At 37.6% G+C, this 21,024-nt stretch overlaps 6 protein-coding genes across 7 annotated transcripts; 1 reads left to right on the top strand and 5 right to left on the bottom strand.

The window, feature by feature from the left end:
* The first annotated feature begins 3,516 nt into the window (after positions 1-3,516).
* Positions 3,517-5,117, top strand: LOC104724611 (cytochrome b561 and DOMON domain-containing protein At5g47530-like). Its single transcript, XM_010443139.3, has 3 exons — positions 3,517-4,243; positions 4,329-4,583; positions 4,674-5,117. Exons 1-3 carry the CDS (start codon positions 4,022-4,024, stop codon positions 4,989-4,991), a joined length of 795 nt encoding a protein of 264 aa, XP_010441441.2. The 5' UTR covers positions 3,517-4,021; the 3' UTR covers positions 4,992-5,117.
* Positions 5,118-5,174: 57 nt separating this feature from the next.
* Positions 5,175-8,179, bottom strand: LOC104724612 (putative MO25-like protein At5g47540). Its single transcript, XM_010443140.2, has 11 exons — positions 7,328-8,179; positions 6,977-7,138; positions 6,775-6,893; positions 6,607-6,681; positions 6,408-6,501; positions 6,249-6,308; positions 6,057-6,125; positions 5,881-5,979; positions 5,753-5,797; positions 5,568-5,670; positions 5,175-5,476 (listed from the first exon to the last, which is right to left on the bottom strand). Exons 1-11 carry the CDS (start codon positions 7,454-7,456, stop codon positions 5,400-5,402), a joined length of 1,032 nt encoding a protein of 343 aa, XP_010441442.1. The 5' UTR covers positions 7,457-8,179; the 3' UTR covers positions 5,175-5,399.
* Positions 8,180-8,501: 322 nt separating this feature from the next.
* Positions 8,502-9,050, bottom strand: LOC104724610 (cysteine proteinase inhibitor 5). Its single transcript, XM_010443137.3, has one exon. It carries the CDS (start codon positions 8,968-8,970, stop codon positions 8,596-8,598), a length of 375 nt encoding a protein of 124 aa, XP_010441439.1. The 5' UTR covers positions 8,971-9,050; the 3' UTR covers positions 8,502-8,595.
* A 648-nt stretch (positions 9,051-9,698) lies between these two features.
* Positions 9,699-13,252, bottom strand: LOC104724609 (tonoplast dicarboxylate transporter-like). 2 transcript variants are annotated; one of them, XM_010443136.2, is made up of 4 exons: positions 12,820-13,252; positions 12,253-12,562; positions 10,057-11,197; positions 9,699-9,955 (listed from the first exon to the last, which is right to left on the bottom strand). In XM_010443136.2, the coding sequence occupies exons 1-4, from the start codon at positions 12,960-12,962 to the stop codon at positions 9,921-9,923; spliced, it is 1,629 nt and encodes a 542-aa protein (XP_010441438.1). In that variant the 5' UTR covers positions 12,963-13,252; the 3' UTR covers positions 9,699-9,920. The 2 variants fall into 2 exon arrangements, with proteins under 2 accessions (XP_010441438.1, XP_087330533.1); XM_087474407.1 differs by having other exon boundaries at positions 12,253-12,568; positions 12,821-13,175.
* Positions 13,253-16,257: 3,005 nt separating this feature from the next.
* LOC104724608 (NADH dehydrogenase [ubiquinone] 1 beta subcomplex subunit 8, mitochondrial) lies at positions 16,258-18,265 on the bottom strand. The gene is made up of 4 exons (XM_010443135.3): positions 17,883-18,265; positions 17,679-17,765; positions 17,477-17,572; positions 16,258-16,518 (listed from the first exon to the last, which is right to left on the bottom strand). The coding sequence occupies exons 1-4, from the start codon at positions 18,018-18,020 to the stop codon at positions 16,462-16,464; spliced, it is 378 nt and encodes a 125-aa protein (XP_010441437.1). The 5' UTR covers positions 18,021-18,265; the 3' UTR covers positions 16,258-16,461.
* A 426-nt stretch (positions 18,266-18,691) lies between these two features.
* LOC104728489 (uncharacterized) lies at positions 18,692-19,803 on the bottom strand. Its single transcript, XM_087476514.1, has 2 exons — positions 19,414-19,803; positions 18,692-19,260 (listed from the first exon to the last, which is right to left on the bottom strand). Exons 1-2 carry the CDS (start codon positions 19,607-19,609, stop codon positions 18,905-18,907), a joined length of 552 nt encoding a protein of 183 aa, XP_087332640.1. The 5' UTR covers positions 19,610-19,803; the 3' UTR covers positions 18,692-18,904.
* Between the last annotated feature and the right edge of the window lie 1,221 nt (positions 19,804-21,024).

Raw genomic sequence — 21,024 nt, 5'->3', positions numbered from 1 at the left:
TAATATCTAGTGATATCATATTCAATAGCAACCTACCCCCAATCATCAACAACAACGGATAACCATAATAAATCAACTCCAATAATCAATAACCACCAAGAAAATAACATAACATCAATTCCATTAATAATCCAGAACATAACCAATAACGAAATCAACATTCCTAACATCCATTCTAGACCACTAAGTTCCACTCTAGCATCCTAACAAGACACAGAGCAAACAACCGAGCCTCTAGAACATCCTCCTCTTCATCGTCTTGATCCCACGATCATACTTTGCCTTTACCTGGGCCACAACAACAGGGCCGGTCCAACAAAATATGTGGTCCAAAGCGAAGAAAAAAATGTGGCCTCTTTATTAAAAAAAAAAATTAGTTGACAAAAAAAACTAAATCCTTCAAACAAAATCAAAAAAAAAACTTACAAAAACTACTTAATTGATGAAAAGTACACAATAATGCCTTAGACAACTTGAGGTGATTGTTTTGAACGAAAAATTTTAGATACGGCAGTTGTTTAGGTATTCTAATAAACAATGTTTTATAATAAAACTAATCATATTTTTCCCTTTTTGTTTAGGTTAAGGAATTAGAATTTTGTGATATTTTAAAAACAATAAAAAAAGAATATAGATATGATATTAATATATATATAAAAAAGAGTAAAAACTATATGAGACTTCATAGAAAGAAAAAAAAATTGGGCCCTAAGCATGGGCTTAGCCCGCATGTCCTCAGGGTCGACCCTGCACAACAATAAAGAGAGGCGTAAGTATTACCAGAAATACTTAGTGAGGCAATCCTTCCATCTACTGGGCTATACACACAAGCAATAAGATCTCTCATGCCACAAACAAGAATAATAAAACAAAACAGGAACATGCACAAAGCAACAAGACATAAACCGGTTACTGTAAGAAGGGTGTCGACCGACAATGGTCATCTGGTGTCGACCGATACCCGAAGGTGTCGACCGACACTTGCTCGACACTTCCCAAAAGCCTAACGGTGTCGACCGACACCTCCACATGGAATCGACCGACACTCGCTAAGTCCCCGAGTTGTCCTCTCGTTGGTGTCAACCGACACCGATGCCGAGCAGCGATTTCAATCGAACAGAATCTCCGAATCTTGCCTCCAAGCTTCTCCTTCACACGAACCCAGGAACGAATCCAACCCTCATGAGCTACGAAAAACTCACAAACAACCAAAGGAAACAACCACACAACACACAAAATCACATAACCAGAGATCTCAGCTTAGATAAGCCATGTTCATGCATTCACCTTAGCCAAACAACGAGATCTCTTAAACACACGACGAAACCACACCACCACAAGCTTCCCACCACGTTCCTAGCCTTGGATCCACACCCTCCAGAAGAAAAATCACCTTACAGAGACAGAGAATCCTCCAAAACCTCAAGAACTCTCACAGAGACTTTGTTCTCTCTTCTTTCTCTCTTAGATGTGCAGAAACGGCTAAAGAAAGTGGAAGTCGTCGATTTTCCCTTATAAACTCGAGTTTAGGGCTTCTCTAAACCATCCACGCGAACCAGAGAGTTAAAATCTAACCGATTTGACCAAACGCGAATGGTGTCGACCGACACCACTAGGAGTGTCGATCGACACTGTAAGACCACGACCCGGACGTCCCAGCGTCCGCAATCACGGCTTCCTTTCGGCCCCATTCCCGGCCGAATATCCATTGACTCGCTTACTTAGTTTTGGCTCGCGGCCTTGCTTTGTAAACCTTTATATGCAGCAGAATATAACTTTACCCTTGACCCATCCTTTTGTGACTTAGCCATACAACCAACCAACCCCATAGGCTTAGCACATTAGAGATGGGGACTTATAGTCTCTTCGGTTGACAGTGATCGGTTGCGCTATCGGCTTCCCAAACCACTCGTTTGCCGAAGCTTGGCACCAGATGTACCGTTAGTTGACCCATCGGTCATACCATTGAACGTTGTCGACTTGTCGATCTTGGTATCAGAGCCAGGTCTGATTGAACGATCCGACCCCATAATCGAATTGCCGATCAACCACTGACCAGGCCGATACTTCCGAACGACTTGTCGACCACCCGACCGATCAATCCAACCTACATCTCGTATCATTGATCATTTGATCACCCCATTCCAATAGCGGTTGAATCACCAATCAACCCTCGATCGACCCATCCATTGGCACAGATCGTCGATGACCTTTCGATCGGTCCGACTCTATGATCGAACCGTTGATCATCTTGCAAACAGTTCGACTCTATGATCGAACCGCCGTTTATCCTTTGATCAGTTTGACCCGATTGGCGAACCGTCGCTCGTCTCATTGTACCTTCGATAGAGAAGTAGCATGCGCATCAGTTCAGACGGGTATTGATGTATTCGCCGAGCCGCACCCCCTTTTCTTCTTAGGCATAGATGGACAAATGGATGTATGATGGTATGTTGGAATGAAGGCCACGCCCTCTATTTATAGGGTCATGGCCGAAGTCTAGGTCCCAAAAGACACCTATCCGACAAGACTGTTCGATTGTGCACGTTCATCCGTGCCCGTTCGGCTAAACCTGTTCGGTCACCACGTCCCTCCATTTTAACCGCTCACGAGCTATCCAGCTGACCTGCACACTGTCCACCACTGTCCAGCTAGCCGAGCTGGGTCGAGCTCCTTGGCAGTTGATCGAGCTAGTGGTAGTTGTTAGCCAGCTTACCCTAGTTAGCTCAGCTGAGCTGAGCTGAGCTAGCTTGTTCATCGAGCTCGTTGAGCTCTTTTAGCTCATATTTCAGCTAGTTGAGCTAGTAGCTTAGCTACTTAAGCTCATCTAGCTTTCATTTTCCTTAAAACAAATTATCCCCCCCTTTAGGATAGCGGGACACGGACATTACAAGTCTACCCCCCTTAAAATAAATTCTTACTTGAATTCGGTGGGTGTAAATATTTCCGACCTTTGTCCACTTTGAGACTTGATTTATTCTCGATCATGCTCTTTTTGGGACTTGGTCATTTTTCCTTGATCTACGTCTTTCCCGATGAAATCTATTTCCCTTGATCTTGGTCAATTTCCGAATAGATCAAGTCTTTTCCCGTCCTAGTTCCATCCCGACTAGGACAATATCCCTTGGTCATTCCCGGACGCGATCGTTATTCCCGTCAAACCCGTCATTCCCGGACGCGATCGTCATTCATATATTTATACTTTTTAACCATGTTTATTAACGTCCTCGTTTTATTTGTTTTTTTGCTTAAGAGGGTTAATTAAAAAGACTCTAAGGAAGAAATACATTACACGTCAAATCTTGTTAGGGTAAATAATGAACGCTTCATTTATAATGTTTCCATTGGTTACTCTAAGGTAAACATTGCAATTGATAGATGAACAAGAAAGCAGAGGAAAAACTATGAAAAATAGGACAAGTGTGGTGATGAAGAGAAAGAATATAAGAGATTCTTTATTAAGACAGTTTAACTAACAAACCTAACCCTACTTGTTCCACTTTCTATTCATACATACTTAATCTCTCCTTCTTCTCTCTAATTCCCCTTTCATACTTAATATCCCATTCTTCTCCCACCAATCTTAAGTACTCACACTTTCTGTTTCCATGGCCAAATCCTTAAATCTTCTACTCTGCCTCTTTGTTCTCATCTGCATCATCGCTGAATCCGCCTTGGCTCAGACATGTTCCAACTACAAATTCTCAAGTAACCGTCTCTTTAAGTCTTGCAACGACCTCTCTGTTCTTGATTCCTTCCTCCACTACACTTATGATTCTTCTTCCGGCAATCTCCAAATCGCTTATCGCCACACGAAACTCACTACCGGGAAATGGGTGGCATGGGCCGTGAATCCCACGTCCACAGGCATGGTCGGAGCTCAAGCCTTTGTGGCTTATCCACAATCAGACGGTACCGTTAGGGCTTACACGTCACCCATCAGCAGCTACCAAATGAGTCTCCAAGAAGCTGAGCGAGTTTCAACGTCTCAGAGTTGTCTGCCACTTACCAAAACAACGAGATGGTCATCTTCGCAACTCTGAATCTTCCACTTGCAAACGGTGGGATCATTAACACTGTGTGGCAAGATGGGTCTCTTTCAGGGAACAATCCTCTGCCTCATCCAACTTCTGGCAACAACGTTCGGTCTGTTTCTACGATGAATCTTGTATCCGGTGCATTAGGATCCACCTCCACCTCTACCGGAGGAGGAGGAGGAGATTCTAAGCTACGCAAACGCAACGTCAGTCGATAGATTCATCAAAAGAAGTTTTTTTTTTACTCCTTTCTTGTTTGAAATTTGGGATTGATCTCTAGTATGATTACAGATACATGGCATATTGAACGGAGTGAGCTGGGGGATAATGATGCCAATAGGGGCAATCATTGCTCGCTACTTGAAAGTCTCCAAATCAGCAGATCCTGCTTGGTTCTACCTTCATGTTTTCTGCCAGTCTTCTGCTTACATCATTGGTGTTGCTGGTTGGGCCACCGGTCTCAAACTGGGCAGTGAATCAGCCGGGATTCAGTTTACCACTCACCGTGTTGTTGGAATCGCTCTCTTCTGCCTCGCAACGATTCAGGTAGATTTCAAAACAATAGTACAGTAAGGCATATTGTATAACTCAAAATAATGCATATTGTATAACTCAATTGTTTGTGGCACACGTTAGGTGTTCGCTATGTTTCTGAGACCTAAACCAGAGCACAAGTACAGAGTCTACTGGAACATTTACCATCATACCATAGGCTATACCGTGGTCATCCTTGCAGTGGTGAATGTTTTCAAAGGACTAGACATCTTGAGCCCTAGGAAGCAGTGGAGAAACACTTACACCGGTATAATCGTAGTACTGGGCATAGCCGCGGCCGTGCTCGAAGCGTTTACTTGGTATGTAGTCATAAAGAGAGGGAAAACAGAGGAATCTGCCAAAATGGGTCAGCGAGAAGGCAACGATGGTCGGGTCTCTATACGCTTTGCTTTTGCGTAAAAGATTAGAGAGTGAAAATTTATGGTTAATTTTTGGTTTGCTTTTTGGGTTATTACATACAGTATATTTGCTAGATTAAATTAAAATACATTTGATGTTTAATAGTTGTTGAAGTCCTTTGAAGCATTTGACAGTTGTGCTCTTTTACAATATTCACGATGTGTACATGTGACCTCATCCGAGTTTGACAAAGCCTTTTATTCATCAACAGTGAGGTGAGTGTACATGTGAGTACATAAATCGAATAATTATCTTGTCTGTGTGTGTGTGTGTGTGTGTGTATGTGTGTGTGTGAGTGAGAACGTGAGAGAGAGATTGGTTACCTAATAAACAAAAACAAGAAGATGCTTCAAAAATGTCTTTTCGAGTGTTTTCAAAGGGAAGGAAGGATGATTTCCACTGGTTGATTTAAGCAAGATCTCGCGGCTCAAGGGCTGCGATTTCTCTCAACACCTGACTTTTGTCTGCTTCAAACCTCTCATCCTCTGCCAACATAATGAACCAAACAAAGGATTTTTTTAAGGTTAAGCAGGAGAAGGATCGGATACAAACTGTCACTTAACAGGACCTCCATACCTTTGTCTGGTTTCACATCAGCCAACAATCTCAGGAGCTTGCTTCTGTTTGCCACCAGAATGTTGACTATATCTGCAGGCTTGTTTTGGTTTGCTGCAAACAGCTGAACAGCAGCAACGATAATCTCAGTACAGTCACGTTGGACTGACATAGTGAAAGTCGTTTTCAAGGTAGTAAAACTATACCTTGAAGACATGGAATGCTTCTATTTGGATGCTCTTGCTTGACTCCTGTAATCCAAAGATATTGAATTTATTTCCCCAATGATCAACAACATAAATATCGACGAGGGTATTCGGTTAAAGCATCGTACTCTCAGAAGATTCATGAGAATCCTCAAGTTATCCCTTGAGCTCACATATTTCGTCATCACAGCTGAATTTGATCGATCCAGTAATATGTCACCCAATAACTGTTTAAGGTTTACACAATACAATACATCAGCCTGATCACGTTCCATTTTATAGACTCTCGTATAAGTTACCCTACCTTAATAGCTTGCCGTCTGGTTATATAATTACTTGATTCAAGAAGCTTTGAATTGTAGTCTGCAAAAAACTGCAGACCAAAGAGTTGAAGCATTGTGAGTCTGACACAGGACCTTCAGAGCATAATTCACAATGTTCTGCCCTCAAGCACAAATCTAGGAATCCGTATTTAATGTTATTAAAAAATACTTACCCATTCTTCATTCTTGGTGAGAAACTCGGCAACAGTAGATTTATGCCTTGTCAGCAGTTCCTGTCAGAACAAACAACAGTGTTGGGAGTTATCATTGCGTCCTGATACAGGAAAAGATGCAAGCAAAAGATTCAAGCAAAAGTAGGAGTGATTTGGAACCTTAAAAGTAGCAGCAGCATCGGCAGCAATGTCGAAATTAGGAAGCTGTATGTAATCGAAGAACTTCTTCACATGGTCAGACTCCAAAACATATCTGAATCCAAGGAAATTATGTTGTTAGTAAACAAATTGTCATTATTCTCTGAAACAATAAATTTTTACTTGACAGGTTTAAAAGTAAAGCAAAAGATAAGCTCACTTGGCAACAATCTGATGACGGATGCACTCCCTAAACATAGCACCATAGTGTAAAGCCATGTCTGTGTTCTCGAACCTGACATATATAACATGGAAAGCTATTGAAAAAATGATAAATTTAAAGGAATCTCTAAATTTGTAAAACTGCCAACTAAACAGCAACACACACCCTTCGATGAGAACATCCATGAGATCGATGTTGGCTTCTAAATAATCAGATGCAATCAAGCGTGAATTGACTTGTTGCCTCTGTAGATTTGCAACAACTTGTGTAGCATCTTTCCTGGCCTGATTAATTTTTCGGAATTCAACCATCGAATCGAATAATATAATACATGTCAAAGAAAGAAATAAGGGAAATAAATAGTTACCTCCAAGTTGAGTTTAGGGAGACAAGAAATCAAGAGGCGTAGAGTATCCTCTTTAAAGAACTCTTGAGTCAATTGTGCACAAGCTTCAGCTACAGGCTCTGCCTCGCTGTTTCCATAGAGAATCGATTTCATGTCACGGATATTCCGGCTTAATTCCGCCATCTGCAACCACACATATATATATCTATCTATCAACCCCACAGAGAGAGCAACGACATCATTGTTGTAATGAAGACACCAATTTCATGATTTGATGTTTTGTTTGAATGAGAACCAAAACAAAGAAAAAAGAAACAAACTTGTTTATGTTTTATAAAAGGGGGGGGGGGGGGAATAGAGAAAAAATGAAACCTTTTCATCGCGTTTGGATTCACGGAGGTCAGGCAGAGAGTTAGACGGATGGGCGAAGAGAAGGAGATCGCGCGTTTGTCGAACAAGGTCAGCCGGAGTGCGAGGCTTGGACTTGAAAAGCCCTTTCATCTTAGCACCGCCGATATCGGATTGATCGGACGGATCTCCGACGCCGTAGACAGAGGAGCTAAGGCTGCCGCTGAGGTGGTGCTGAGACGGAAGCCTCCTCGCCGCCGATGCGGAGGAGGAGGCTTCACGTCCAGCACCTCTCGTTGACACGCACGACCCTATCCTTACACCTTTCCTTCTTCTCCCCCCTCCCTTTTTTTTCTCACAACTCAAGACAATACTATTTCCGAAAAACTGAAACTTTTGTCTCCTCCTCCTCGTGGATATGGGATTCTCGATTCTCTCCTATATCTCCTCGCCTTTCACCATTTTTAGCGCATATAAGAAAGAGAGAAAGAACAAATGCCTATTTTCACCCCTCTCTCTCTTGCTCCCCCCCCCCCCTCGGATTTTAAAACTAATTTATATTTTGTTTTTTTTCTTTGGGGTCATTTAATTAAGTAATTTTAATCAATTGTTCTTCAAAGTGGTCACAAAAAAAATCGAATCCTTGGGTAATTTTATTGGGGGTAATATTATACAATACACTACCATCTAAATTACCATTTTAATAGTTAAAACGGTAAATGTTAGCAATATCAAATATATATATATATGTTATTTAGAACACTTGATACATTATTTTCAATATATGATGATGATAATGAAAACATAAATGGTGGTGAAAGTAGAAGAAGAAGAAGGGTACAGTTGGACAAACAAAAGAAAAGGTCACATGTAAATGAGCTATGGATTGATGGACCAAAGACAAATGACATGTTCACTTTACACCTTCACTCTCTCCCCCCCCCCCCTCACATGTTTGTCTCCTCTCCTCTTTTGTAATTTTTTGACTAATTAATTTCAAAAAAACTTATTAGTATTGTCAGATACATCCATCTCTCTCTCTCACTCAACGGTCTCGTGACTGACCCATAATCTCTGTAGCAGATTATCCGGCATAATCAGCGGTTATGTCAAAACTTGTTCAATTATTTCTTCTTCATATCTTTTTTTTTTTCTCAAACCAAAATTTTATATATATTACAGAAAAATAGGACATTAATTAATTAATTGCCTTCGTTTATTTTTAACTTTCTTTTTTTCTGCAGTTTACGAAAGAGCGGTTACATACATTATTACATAGCAAGTGGCTTGCCTCAGAGGAAGCGACGACGACGACCATTATTGACGGGCTTGAAGGAAGTGAGATTCATGAATTTCAACCAAGGCTTTTCCCAAACCATCGCCTCGTAGTTCTTGCTCGCTCCTCCGTCATTAGCCGCAACCGTAAGCCGATAATTCGTGCCAGAAACCACCTGAGTCTCGCCGCTAACAACCGTCTCGAACTTGAGTCCCAACTTACTCCGTTTGTCGTACTCGGAAACCGCGAACTCGCCGATCTCTACGACGTGAGGGTCTTTGACGTCGCTTATCGGACTCCAGCCACCGACACGGGTCTCCGCGGAGACCTCGTAGAGAGGGACGACTACCAGGGCGAGAGAGAGGAGAAGAACAAGGGAGATGACCTTCATTTTGCCCTGTAACCGTTCGTTGTTGTTTCTTGTTTCACTCAAACCTTGATTTATGTTGTATTATTGCCCAAGATAGGTTTTATTATGTGCTCTTCTTTATACCAGAGAGGTCTGCCACGTTGCATGACGTGTCGTGGAATTCTAGATTTTTTTTTTTTAAAAAGCAGATTTTTATTTCTGATTGCATAAAATATTTAATTTCACATTTATGTGAAACTTATTTCTTCTGCTTTGCATTTACATCATAATTTATTGGTAAAAAAAAAATAAAACTCATTAATATAATTCTTGAAAAAGATGTACTATTATATTAATATGTTAATTGTATTATCCGTTTTTAAAATTCAGCCTACATATAGACAACTATATAGCAAAAGACAAATCAATAAGATGAACTGAGTGTAAAGGACAAAAAAAAACTAAATTATCAAACAAGACATTATAATTGTGATAATAATTGATATAATCAAACAATTTATTAGATATTTTTTCTTTTTCTTGTTTTTTTGCATTTTTGTTGTGTTTGTAGAAACCCGAAAACAGAAGAAAACACAGCTGGACAATGACGTGGTTTGGACAAGTAGGACCGCTGGGGACTGCCACTAGTGTACTGGTTTCATTAGCAAGATGAGAACGCATTCATATTTTCATATTTACTAATTAACCCTTTACACACAGAAACAAAATCAAGAAAGGACCAAACTTACCGGTACGTTCGAAGCACAAAAGAAAGCAATCGTAACCGGAAAACTATAATCGAGCGAATTACAAAAATGGGCCGATTTTGTTTTTCTGAATTTTGACCACATCTAATTTTCCCAATTCCATCATCCATATATTGACCATATTAGTAATTATCTACACATATATATATATATATAACAGGGTAATTTATAAACTTATATGGTACAATAGTACTGTCCATATGGTCTTGTGCTTCGCTCGTATAACTAAACTCCTCCCTTTGATGCAAAAACGTAAGCCCCTGCCGTTGTCATGTAATAATATATATTAGCAAACTTGATATTTTAAATGAATTTATAAAGAAGAATGAGTGTTGATAATTTTGAGTAAGACTAGGGATACCAAGAGTGGGCATCAAGATGGAGAGGAAGATGGTTCCGGCGATTTTGAGAGGAAAGCCTGTCATGATCATGTCTTTGATCTCGATATGCCCTGTCGTGAACCCAACCACGTTAGAAGGTGTTCCCGTGGGGAGCAAGAAAGCGAACTGAGCCCCGATGGCACCTGGAACCATCAGGAGTAGAGGGTGGATTCCCATGGTCTTTGCGATCTCGATCAGTAACGGAACCAACAACGTAGTGGTTGCGTTGTTTGAGGTGAACTCTGTGATGGTAGCAGCGATGAGACAAACGGTTGGAGCAATCGCCCAATAAGGAGCTGTTTCGAGAAACACTAGCCCTTTTGACAAGACTTCAGCTAAGCCACTTGTGCGCACTCCATCGGCTATAGCGAATCCAGCTCCCAATAACAAGACTATGTTCCATGGAAGCTTCTTGCACTTGCTCCAATCCATCAGCTTCTCTCCTTTTTTAATCTTGCTTGGGATTATAAAGAGCAATGTCGCCATCATCACACTCACCGTTCCATCCCCAGCCCGGCCGTTGAAGATCACACCCCAGCCGGGGATGTCATCGGTTATGTTTCTTGTCATCCACAACAATACCAACCCACCAAACACGGCTAGGACCATCTTCTCAGCGAAGTTCATTGGTCCTAACAACTCAAGCTCTCTCTTGAGATGAGATTTATGGAGATAAGGAGACAGAGCTTTTCCTGCGCCTTTGGGACAATACATAACACATAGAACACCCCAAAGGACCACGAATATGCACAATGCCAGTGGGAAGCCAAAGAAGAACCATTGGCTGAAACTGATAGGATCAGCCTCCGGGAAATAACTCTTCCACATTCCCACAAGTATCAGATTCACACCTGTTCCAGTGAGTGTGCTCATTCCACCCACTGCTGCCGAGTAAATCACACCTAGCACCACCGCCCTACAAAACTTCCCCACCGCAGGAGGCACAACTTCCGACGAAGAAGATGAAGAGGGCAGTCTCTGAAGTATCCCCGTAGCGACTGGCATCATCATGACTGCAGCCGCTACGTTGTGCATCCACATGCTCACGAACGCCGTTGTGGCGCAGATGCCAAGCAGAAGAAGCGGCGCGTTTAGCGGCTCCACGCAGAACACCAACGTTATCTATTTCAAGAATTATATTATCCATTCAGTTATGTTATTAACTTATCATAATTAGATACGTGGTGATCAGCTCCACTCAATTAGGAATTATCTCGTAATGTTAATGATCATATATAGTAAATAAATAATATAATGAATGAAGTTGTGACTTGTGAACTAATGATTGGATCCCGCACAAACTAAATCATACTCATTGCTTTTGATCAATAGTTCCGGAAAACATAGTGTTAACGTGTCTCTCATCTATGCATGTTTTGTTGTCGTATAAATGGTATGGATTGGCCTAAGGGCCATAGTCCATGAAATGACTCCTCATCTATCATACAAAGTATAGGTAAAATAGTTAATAAGTAACAACTTAACCATATATGATCAATTTATCGACTTTGAATTTTCTGGAACAACAAAAGTCATGTAGATACAATTGATTTTGAATTTTTTGTAATGAAGAATTAAAACAAAATAAATGTGTAGGGCGAAGTAAAAACATAATCTGGCATCGCCACGTATATATATGGTGGTCCATTCTTATGTTATAATAATAAATGTATAATTTTATGTGTGTGGATTCAATTGAAGCACTCCACCTAGGTAATACGTATAGTTGTAAACCTGTAATTAATTAGTTCACCGGCACAAATTATCTCATTATTATTTCAATATTTCCTAAAATGAATTAGAGCTAGCCCCTACATGGCTACACGTTCCCTCAACACACATTCAAATATCTTATTCCCTCCGTTTCAAAATATAGGATATTTTAGTGAAAACACGAATATTAAGAAATAGTTACTTTTAAAAAATTTAACTAATCATAAACAAATCTGTATAATATAAAATATATAATTAATCTAAAAATTGCATAGAAAATTGGAAACGTTCTATATTATGAAACAAAAATGCTTCTAAACATCCTATATTTTAAAACGGAAGTAGTAGTATTTTAAAGAACACCGTTATTCTTCTAACATAAGATGGCGAAAATAGGATAAAATGATGATTAATAACTAAATGAATTAGTACGTGGAAAGAAAGAGAGAAGAAGACAAACGTACGTTAAGGGCGAGTCGGCGGTGGATGTTGTAGTGTTCGACGGCGAGAGCGAGGATGAAGCTGCCGAGGACAAGGGAGATGACGTCATCCATGTAAGAATCTGCCACTACATCCGCCGCCGAGATTCCAAAGAGAGGGAAGAGGAAAAGCGGCGTCATGGAGGTGATGGGCATCGGAACAGCCTCCGTCAACCACCACGCGAACATCCAAGCAAGAACGCCGAGCATGTTTTTGGCCGTCTTCGTGTCATCACCGCCGAGGCGTACGCATAGACACACGACGGCGCAAAGGAGAGGACCAAGAGCGATGTAAGACCATCTTTAGTGGAGAACCGATCAATTGTTTCTCAGAAAAAAAAAAAAAAAAAGATTTACTATACATTTTTCTTTTTTATTTATTTTTAATATGTACACCAATAAATGAAAGACATGTGTCTAGTTTCAAGCAAGTAACGATTCTTAAAGTTCTCCAGCAAGTAACGTTTCTTTTGGTTTTAGCTTCTCTCTCCTCTTTTTATTATTTGTTTAATAAAAGTATCACCCTGGTAACTCCCACTAATCATGCCCTAACAGTTTTTAGGCGCGAATATTGCCCGAAGTTGTTGCCCCACCGTTTCCCGTTCGAATGGTTCCTCATTATGGACGACCGGTAAAAGTGGAGATTTCAGATCGTCGGATCCGGTGACGGCGACGGTGACATCACCACCGTTCATTCTGTTTATTCCGTTTCTAATGGAAGGACCAACAAAAACAAAAAAAAAAAAAAAAAAAAATAGAGAAATGTAATTACAACTTTGAAGAGAGATGAAGAGGAGCCTTTTTATATATTTATTTATTTTAATATTATAATGTGTTTGGCAAATCTTTTTTTGTATAATTATGTGTAGACTTAATTTGTGTGGTCGTATAACAAAATATTCGGTTTTATGAGCGTGAGTGACACATGTTTAGTATTTATGTAAAGGCGTTTATATTTACTCAATGTTCTTTTTATCCCTGCAAAATGTTTTTTTTTTTTTTTGCTTTGTTTGTTTCTGTTTTGAAAATTTAATTTGTATTTTTCTTTCACCTAAAATGTTAATATCCAACGTGAATCACAAATATTTGCTGGTTCACACAATTTTATTGACAATGTATGGGGTCAGACTAGTAGTTTAGAGGCAATTAAATGTATAGTCCTTGAATCGACAAAATCGAATTATTGGATAATGGGTAAACATAATATAAAGGTCATTTTATATTTGAATATGATTGATGACTTTTCAGTTTCTCTAAGGAAGATATTGTTTGAATTTTTTTCTTTTTAACTTCATATTTTAATATATAACTGACCCATGAAAATGATGGGCTTTCTCGCAAATTACAAGTGGCGAAGAAGCTGTGATGATGGCTTATATACTGATTGATTGATGTTATAGGATTTATTTTTGTTTTTAAAAAATTGGTAAAGTGATTTTTTTAATTTTATATTTTATTCAAGTGACATAATATGGTGATGCTTTTTTTTATTATAAAATAATTATAAATTAGTTTAAAAATAAAAAGCTTAACTTTTTTTAATATGTGTGAAACTATTGAAACATCAATTTATGTGAGAAGGGAGTATATGCTAATTAATGACCCATGAAATTATTGTCATGTAATAAAACTAAGTACTCTAGGGATCAAGTTTAGCATTAGAAAAATATATGTAATATGAAGAGTTGTACATAAACTTGATTGTAGGCTATATAGTTTCTTCATTTATGACATAGAGGTATATTCAATCAAAATATTTCAAGTAATTTTATAGTATTAAAATAACATATATCCTGTTATTCAATCATGATTTTTATCCTGTTATTCAATCATGGTTTTTTAAAGTTAGTAAAAACCAATACTTATTTGTTTTGAAAATCTACCTTAAAACTTCTATAAATTCATCCAAAATAACTAAAATTCATTAACAACTAAAATCATTCAAAATATAAAGTTGAATACACCCCCTCAAATTCACAAGTTTAGTTTTATCCACAATATAGCTTTGATTAATATGTTATACTTATACTCCATTGATTTCTTATTAATCCATTTTAGGTTATTCATACATATTAAGAAAATATATTATAAATTGATTGTTAATGCATTTTTGTGATTTAATGAATTTTTTTGAATTTTAATATTCTGCAATAATAACTAATAAATATTGCATAAAATTAAAAATATATCTATTTTTTTTTAAAAAAAAAAATTCCCCTAGAAAATGGAAGAAGAAACGAAGAAGTATGAATAGTAGAAAATAGAATAATTTAATATTTGAACAATACAAAATTCAGCTGAATAAGTTTATATAAAATTATGATAAAGACATTATATCGCAAGTTCTGGTAAATTAATAATGTTTTGTTTGTTCTGATTATATTTTCGATATAATTGTATCGAAATCATTTTTCAACAAAAATTGTAAAAATTGTGAAATTTTGCAGTATAAGAAAAGAAGTGAATTAACATTTTCAAAACTTGGAAAAAATAATGTACTAGATACATCCCTTATACACTATATTTATAGATGTGAACCATTTATATTATTCTTTGTAATTTCGTATGCGACACAAAAAAAATTTCCTTTAATGACAAGAATGAAAACTTAAAAGAGGTTATGAAAATGGTGCAATATATAGAAGAAATAAATGAGGAGAAAAGAGAAGGAACGGAAAGCCATTTGGCAAGAGTAGAGAGAGAGAGAGAGAGACGTTATATTATGCAGCCTTTGGTACTCCTCCAGAGCCCAACTTCCCTGGTTCATACCTTCCTCTTTTTTGTCCTTTTTATCCAATAATAAGAAGAATACTATTGTTGTAATAATCATTATTCATATACTTACAAAACGATGAAGAAATGTTCAAGAATCGAACATGTATTTGGTGGGTGGCCAATCTTTTTATTTTCTGTCAAATCTCTCTTAAGATATATCATATATGCACTTGGTCTAACGATAAGCTCACACACAGAGACATGCATGTGTATTATGTACGTACGATGAGGTTTGCTATATCCAGTTTGCAAACAAAAAGGAAGACTAAGAAGTACTATTCCCTTAAATAATCGAATATAAATAAGATAACATAACGAGAGAGAGAAAGAGATGGGTGTGGTACCAACAATAATCTTTGTTTTGAAGGGGTCCAAAACGATCAGGTTGAATTAGAGCCAGTAGGGATGACACGTTGGCAGATCATATTGATGATTTGATCATGAATCAGCTGTTTTCCTCAGACATGGAATATATTTCATAAGTGTATTTGAAATAATATTTCATCATGACTCATGTGACGTGGCTGTCTTTTTATTCCAGTACCATTTCAAAAGGTTAGTCCGTTGATTATTTGATTATCAACTTGTTTTATTCAGCTGAGCTGAGGTGATGTCTATCCAAACTTACCCCATAACATTATTTAAACGTGTATTTGTACAAGTCAAATCCAATTCATCATCCTACACTAATCAAATTTCAATTTTAGTTTTTAATTAGTTTCTTTAAGTCTTCTTTTTAGTAGAGAAATGTGTTAAAGACCGTCACACCAATCTTCTTTCAACAAATGAACTTTTTACCCGTAAGCTATATTCATTTGTTTGTTGTCCGTATATATATATAACTGGACGCGCCATACAAAAATTCGTCCCTAACATACTACTTGTCGTGATGGATTTTGATAAGATAATCATCAGAGAAAACGAAGAGATGCATAAACAAATGCGTATAAGACATGAGTTTATACAAAAATTAGGGAAGGAGTACCAAAGTTTAAACTCTACAGTTTGGTATAATACCCAAATGGAGGTGGACAAGTTCAAGTTTCTCTCGGAATGTCCCACTCACATGCCACATTAGGCTAAGTCGCATTTATTCTGTCTTTGTTCGGAGTCGTACTACTATGAGGCTCAAACTTACTTCGACACATGGCGCTAACGCTAACTATCAATTGTGGGAGAGATTTATTTCTAAAGATTACAAAACACAATTCAAGATCAGCTGAACCACAAGTCTTCTCTTATGAATCTCTCTCATTGGTCACTGTTAATTACAGAGACAACGCATATAATAAAAACAAAGTATTTTTTTTATTATTCTTTTGTCTTCAAGTTGTAAGCAGAAGAAATAACAGACATTTTGAAAAACAACGCAGTGATTGAAAAACACGCTTCAGTTTGATCACTTTATGTTATGGGTCTCTATGGCTCTCCTCCAAGCTCAACTCTCAGGTTGTCATAAGGGTACACTCTTGGTGTCTGCAACAACAAAATAAGAGATAATCATGTAATGAATACCACAATGGTAACTGGTAAGAAAGAAACACAACAGCAGAGATATGAGATGCCACAGAGCAACTTCAAGAATAAACAAGAAGCTATAGAGCAGCTTCTTAGCACTAATGAGAATCTGGCAACTCAGTAAATGGTAAGATCATAAGCGTGCAAGAGATATATGAAGCCTCTTAGAGGTGTTTTACTTGAAATCCTTGAAAACAAGACTCATCAAAGTATAGCCATTTGGTACATACAAAGTGTATGATTATTGGCCAGGGGACACTAAGAGAGCTAACTCAATATATTTTAGCTGCTGCCTGCTGATACACCCACCTCTAAGAGGCTTCATGTATCTCTCTTGCACGGGTATGACCTTAGCATTTACCGAGTTCCCAAGAACACAGAGAGTGTTTCTTTTAACTAGTATGTACGGGGTCAATCAATCAATCAATTAAGACAGGATGATGGAAATCAATGTGGATATAAGATCCATATCTTCCGGTACATTGGTGAGAGATGCAAAAGCAAACAGCAAAAAATGGGATTTGTGTTCATACACAAGAGAAATGCAAAACCTAGGGAGCTAAATATTGGGGGCAGTCAGCAAATGAAGAAACAGAGATTGAGAACATTCTATTATTATGTGGGTTGGAATCTAGGTTAACTCTTCACTCCAAAAGTTCCAGCAAAAACATTGTCTCAGGAAATAATAAGGCTATGGCAAGAATAAATTTCACATTTAGGTGTAGTGAAAACGATAATGAGGTTGATGATGAAACAAATTCAGAGTAGAATAACAACAACAGAATAGCTCTTGCAATGCATAGGGATATAGATAGAGATATTGTAACAAGCACAAGCAAGACCAAATCACACTCAGGACAAAGCGGGTTGGGTATTAATTTGTTTTTTCTTTTTTTTTTCTTTTTTTTTGACTTACAAAAGGAACTGTGGAAGCTTTGTCGTTAAAAACAGCGAGCAGACCAAGAGCCGCAAAGAACCCTAGACCGCCACTCAACCACGCCAATGCTTCATACTTCTCATCATCCCCCCAAAAAAAAAAAAAAAAAAATCTCAATCAGAAACAATCAATATAGTACTAGGCCGCCCATAATAAAATCTAAATAGATACACAAATATACCTTTCCGACGGTATCAGCAATACGATCAATGCAAGGTTCGGGAAAGGCAGTCCCGTTGTCCCACATGAGCTCGTCGTTAACCGAAAGCTGAGTCGCAATTGAGAAGAATCATCAATCAATAATACATAGATACAGAGAGAGAGAGAGTCGGGTTTCCCAAAAAAAAAATCGAAACCAAGAAGAGATTTTATGTTTTGGACTCACCGGCTTATTGGGGACGATGTGTTTGCCGACGGGGAGACCCATTCCGGAGCGTTGACGAAGTGAAGACCCGACGGATCTGGCGACGACGCCGTTTCCACCCATGATTCTTGATGCCACACCGCTCAATCTTCCAGCCATTTTTTTTTGCCTTCTTCTCTTTCAGGGTTTCTTCTGAATCGGGGATACAACCACAAATCAAATGAAATTCGACTTTTTAGATTAGATTGTGTTCTCAATCTTGTTGTTTGTACGCAGGCAGTAGTAAACTTGAGCGAGCATCCCCTAAACGCCGTCGTTTAAAAAGATGTCAATTTAGTAATCTCTGTTTTTACGGTTTTCTAAAGGGTTTGTTGGTAAAATAATACATTTTATTATTTTTCAAAACTTAACTACAATTATAGTATTTTAGTTATTAGATTCAAGGAATAATCTAATAAAAAATATATATATATATAATGTTAATAGCACAATTGTAAATAAAATGATTTGTAAAGGATTAAAAAGTAATTCAAATAGTAGTAAATAGTGAAAGTATGTGTTTTACTAATTTTAAATAGTGAATGTACTAATTCTCTAAATAAATTTTAAAAATGTACTAAAATTCCAATTTTCTCTTTTCTAAAACAAAACCAGCAAAAGGAGAGGAGTGATGAGGATTACGAAACTTTTGACTTGTCTCTGATGCTGATCGATAAATTTCGACAAGAAAATCAGACTAGAATCCTTTTATGTATGACGGTTTCTATATATTCATTTGGGGACTCTTGAGTTATTTGATGGATCCAGCTTAATTAAGGGAAAGAAAGACATGCTGAAGAAATCACTTGAATTGATTCCATAGCATGCAAACACAAAAAGCCATAAACGAGTCTTACTCTCTCTCACACATACCACCATTGTCTCAACTTAAAACATAGAAAAACTAGTCAATAATGTAACTTGTCCCAAAATGAAAAACATATATAGTAGAGTAGAGTAGAAGAGAGGGAGAGAGAGTGATACATAGTTTAATAGAGCTTCCTTTAGTAGGCGTTGTTGTTGTTGTTGTTGCCAGGAGGTATAGCAACAATCTCGAGAACACCAAATTCTACATCCCAACTGATGGTGTGGCTTGAAACTACAGGTAGAACTCTGGAAGGAGGACTTATGATGCATCCCAGGTAGGTTCGTCCGCTCCCATCATGCTCATACACGTTCTTGATCTCAGCTTTGAATCTGATTCCATTCTCATACATATCAACTTGCACATCATCCTTACAAACACCTGGCAAGTCTGCTGCATAGTAAAGCCCTATTCCCACTATTGCAGTACCAAACAATACTCCCTTGCGACCTTTCACTATGTACGGATGATCCTCCAAACGTATCCCGGATTGACCTGTCGCATGCGCATGCGTGCAAGTTCCAACCAAAATCATCAGATCGTGTATTATTTTGCAACAACGTAACTATTGGATATGGCCGGCATGAAAAGATTGTGACTAATTAATTAGCTTTAAAAGAGGAATATCATTGATGGGATCGATCGAACCTGTGAAAGGAGGCACGGTGAGAGTACACTTGTCGTTGTTGTTGTGGCTCTGTTGATCCTTGTTCACCTTAACCCTTGACCTTGAGAGAATCATCCTCAAAACTCCATCTTTCATTTTGACATCCTCCAGGCCAGTGATCTCGCAGCAGTCACAGCCAAGACCTGCTGTTCCAGAGTACTCACGCACCCAGTCCATGTCGTGGACAGTCTCGCCGGACAAAAAAACACAACCTTTTGTCTAACGGCGTCAACTCTGAGGCGAACGGCGTCGTTAGGAACACCGGGCAAGTCGACACGGACATAGAGCTTGTCGTTCTCCAGAACCTTCACTTCAACGAAACCCTTTGGACCCGCTTTCTGGAACTGATTGTTCGTCGCATAAAATCCCTCTGTGATGAGTGTAGTACAAAAAGATTGAAAAAAAACGTCGTCAAAAACTTCATGAAGAAAGCATACAGAGAACAAAGGGGAGAGATACTACTACATAGTCTACATGGATTCATCATATATTTGGGTGTTCATGACCAAAACAAATAAAAGACTTACTTTTTTTTCATGGCAAAAAGATGTTTCTATATACATAAATCAACCATCAAGGAACAAGAAACTGAGTAATGAACTAACTTGATCAGCTTCATTTTCATGAAAAAAACCACATTTTTTCGGAAAAAAGCTATATATATATATATACAGTAAAACCTCTATAAATTAATAATATTGGGACCAAGACATTTTATTAATTTATAATGATATTAATTTATAGATATATTTTTAATTGTTTTTTTTTAATTATGAATTGGAACAATTATAGCAAAATAAGATTAAACTTTCGGATGTTATAAATTTTATGGTTTAGGAATTGAACTTGTAATATTTATAAAGCATTATTGATAATAAATTACAAATACTATAAACAAATTGACTTATACACATGACATACATAAATTCAAATTTATGAATAATAATAATATTAATTCTCATATTTTAATAATCTGTCTAATTATCAAATTGTAAATGATGCATATCTAAAAATTAAAACTTTAAAATTTAATTATTTGTATGACATGTTATAAAATATTTTAGAGATATCATTATAGTTTGAAAATACAACATTACAAATATTCTATAGAAATGAGTTTTAGGAGAAAAATACACTATTATATCAGTATATATATATATATATATATATAAATTTACATGATTATTAATTTATGATATTATTGGGACCATATTTTACATTGAGATTTCAAAAAAATTATTATCTTATTATCTTATCGAATATTGTTAATTTTTATACTGGTCCGACTTGGGACCAGCAAAATTTATTAATTTATAGTGATTATTAATTTATAGAGTATTAATTTATAGAGGTTTTACTGTATATGGTCTTGGGAAGATCTATGATATGTATGCAGAGCAACACCCTCCAATTCTCTATCAATACCAGAGGAGGAAGAAGAGCCCAAGTGGCTAAAAGCCCAAGCAAAAGGATCCAGTAGACCAAGAGGAGTTAGTAAGCCTCTTAGGGAGGTCACTTTAGTTTAAATAAAGAATAAGGTCATTGTCTCTTGGTACGGTGGCCACAACGGCTCTGTAGCATGGAGACAAGGG

The sequence above is a fragment of the Camelina sativa genome, chromosome 11 (assembly GCF_030686135.1).
Source record: "Camelina sativa cultivar CO46 ecotype springtype chromosome 11, ASM3068613v1".
Classification (NCBI taxonomy): Eukaryota; Viridiplantae; Streptophyta; class Magnoliopsida; order Brassicales; family Brassicaceae; genus Camelina; species Camelina sativa.
This window is presented reverse-complemented; position numbering and strand designations above follow the sequence as displayed.

Coding starts and splice junctions, on each gene's coding strand:
- LOC104724611 (XM_010443139.3), top strand. CDS start 4,022: ATGGTCATCTTCGCAACTCTGAATCTTCCACTTGCAAACGGTGGGATC. Junction 4,244..4,328: donor CTAAGCTACGCAAACGCAAC/GTCAGTCGATAG, acceptor GTATGATTACAG/ATACATGGCATATTGAACGG. Junction 4,584..4,673: donor TCTGCCTCGCAACGATTCAG/GTAGATTTCAAA, acceptor GGCACACGTTAG/GTGTTCGCTATGTTTCTGAG.
- LOC104724612 (XM_010443140.2), bottom strand. CDS start 7,456: ATGAAAGGGCTTTTCAAGTCCAAGCCTCGCACTCCGGCTGACCTTGTT. Junction 6,682..6,774: donor ATGGATGTTCTCATCGAAGG/GTGTGTGTTGCT, acceptor TATATATGTCAG/GTTCGAGAACACAGACATGG. Junction 5,477..5,567: donor TGATGTGAAACCAGACAAAG/GTATGGAGGTCC, acceptor TTATGTTGGCAG/AGGATGAGAGGTTTGAAGCA.
- LOC104724610 (XM_010443137.3), bottom strand. CDS start 8,970: ATGAAGGTCATCTCCCTTGTTCTTCTCCTCTCTCTCGCCCTGGTAGTC.
- LOC104724609 (XM_010443136.2), bottom strand. CDS start 12,962: ATGAACGGTGGTGATGTCACCGTCGCCGTCACCGGATCCGACGATCTG. Junction 11,198..12,252: donor ACCGCCGACTCGCCCTTAAC/GTACGTTTGTCT, acceptor TTCTTGAAATAG/ATAACGTTGGTGTTCTGCGT. Junction 9,956..10,056: donor CATCTTGATGCCCACTCTTG/GTATCCCTAGTC, acceptor TGACAACGGCAG/GGGCTTACGTTTTTGCATCA.
- LOC104724608 (XM_010443135.3), bottom strand. CDS start 18,020: ATGGCTGGAAGATTGAGCGGTGTGGCATCAAGAATCATGGGTGGAAAC. Junction 17,573..17,678: donor TTGCTGATACCGTCGGAAAG/GTATATTTGTGT, acceptor GATGATGAGAAG/TATGAAGCATTGGCGTGGTT. Junction 16,519..17,476: donor AAGCTTCCACAGTTCCTTTT/GTAAGTCAAAAA, acceptor TTGTTGTTGCAG/ACACCAAGAGTGTACCCTTA.
- LOC104728489 (XM_087476514.1), bottom strand. CDS start 19,609: ATGGACTGGGTGCGTGAGTACTCTGGAACAGCAGGTCTTGGCTGTGAC. Junction 19,261..19,413: donor CACCGTGCCTCCTTTCACAG/GTTCGATCGATC, acceptor CGCATGCGACAG/GTCAATCCGGGATACGTTTG.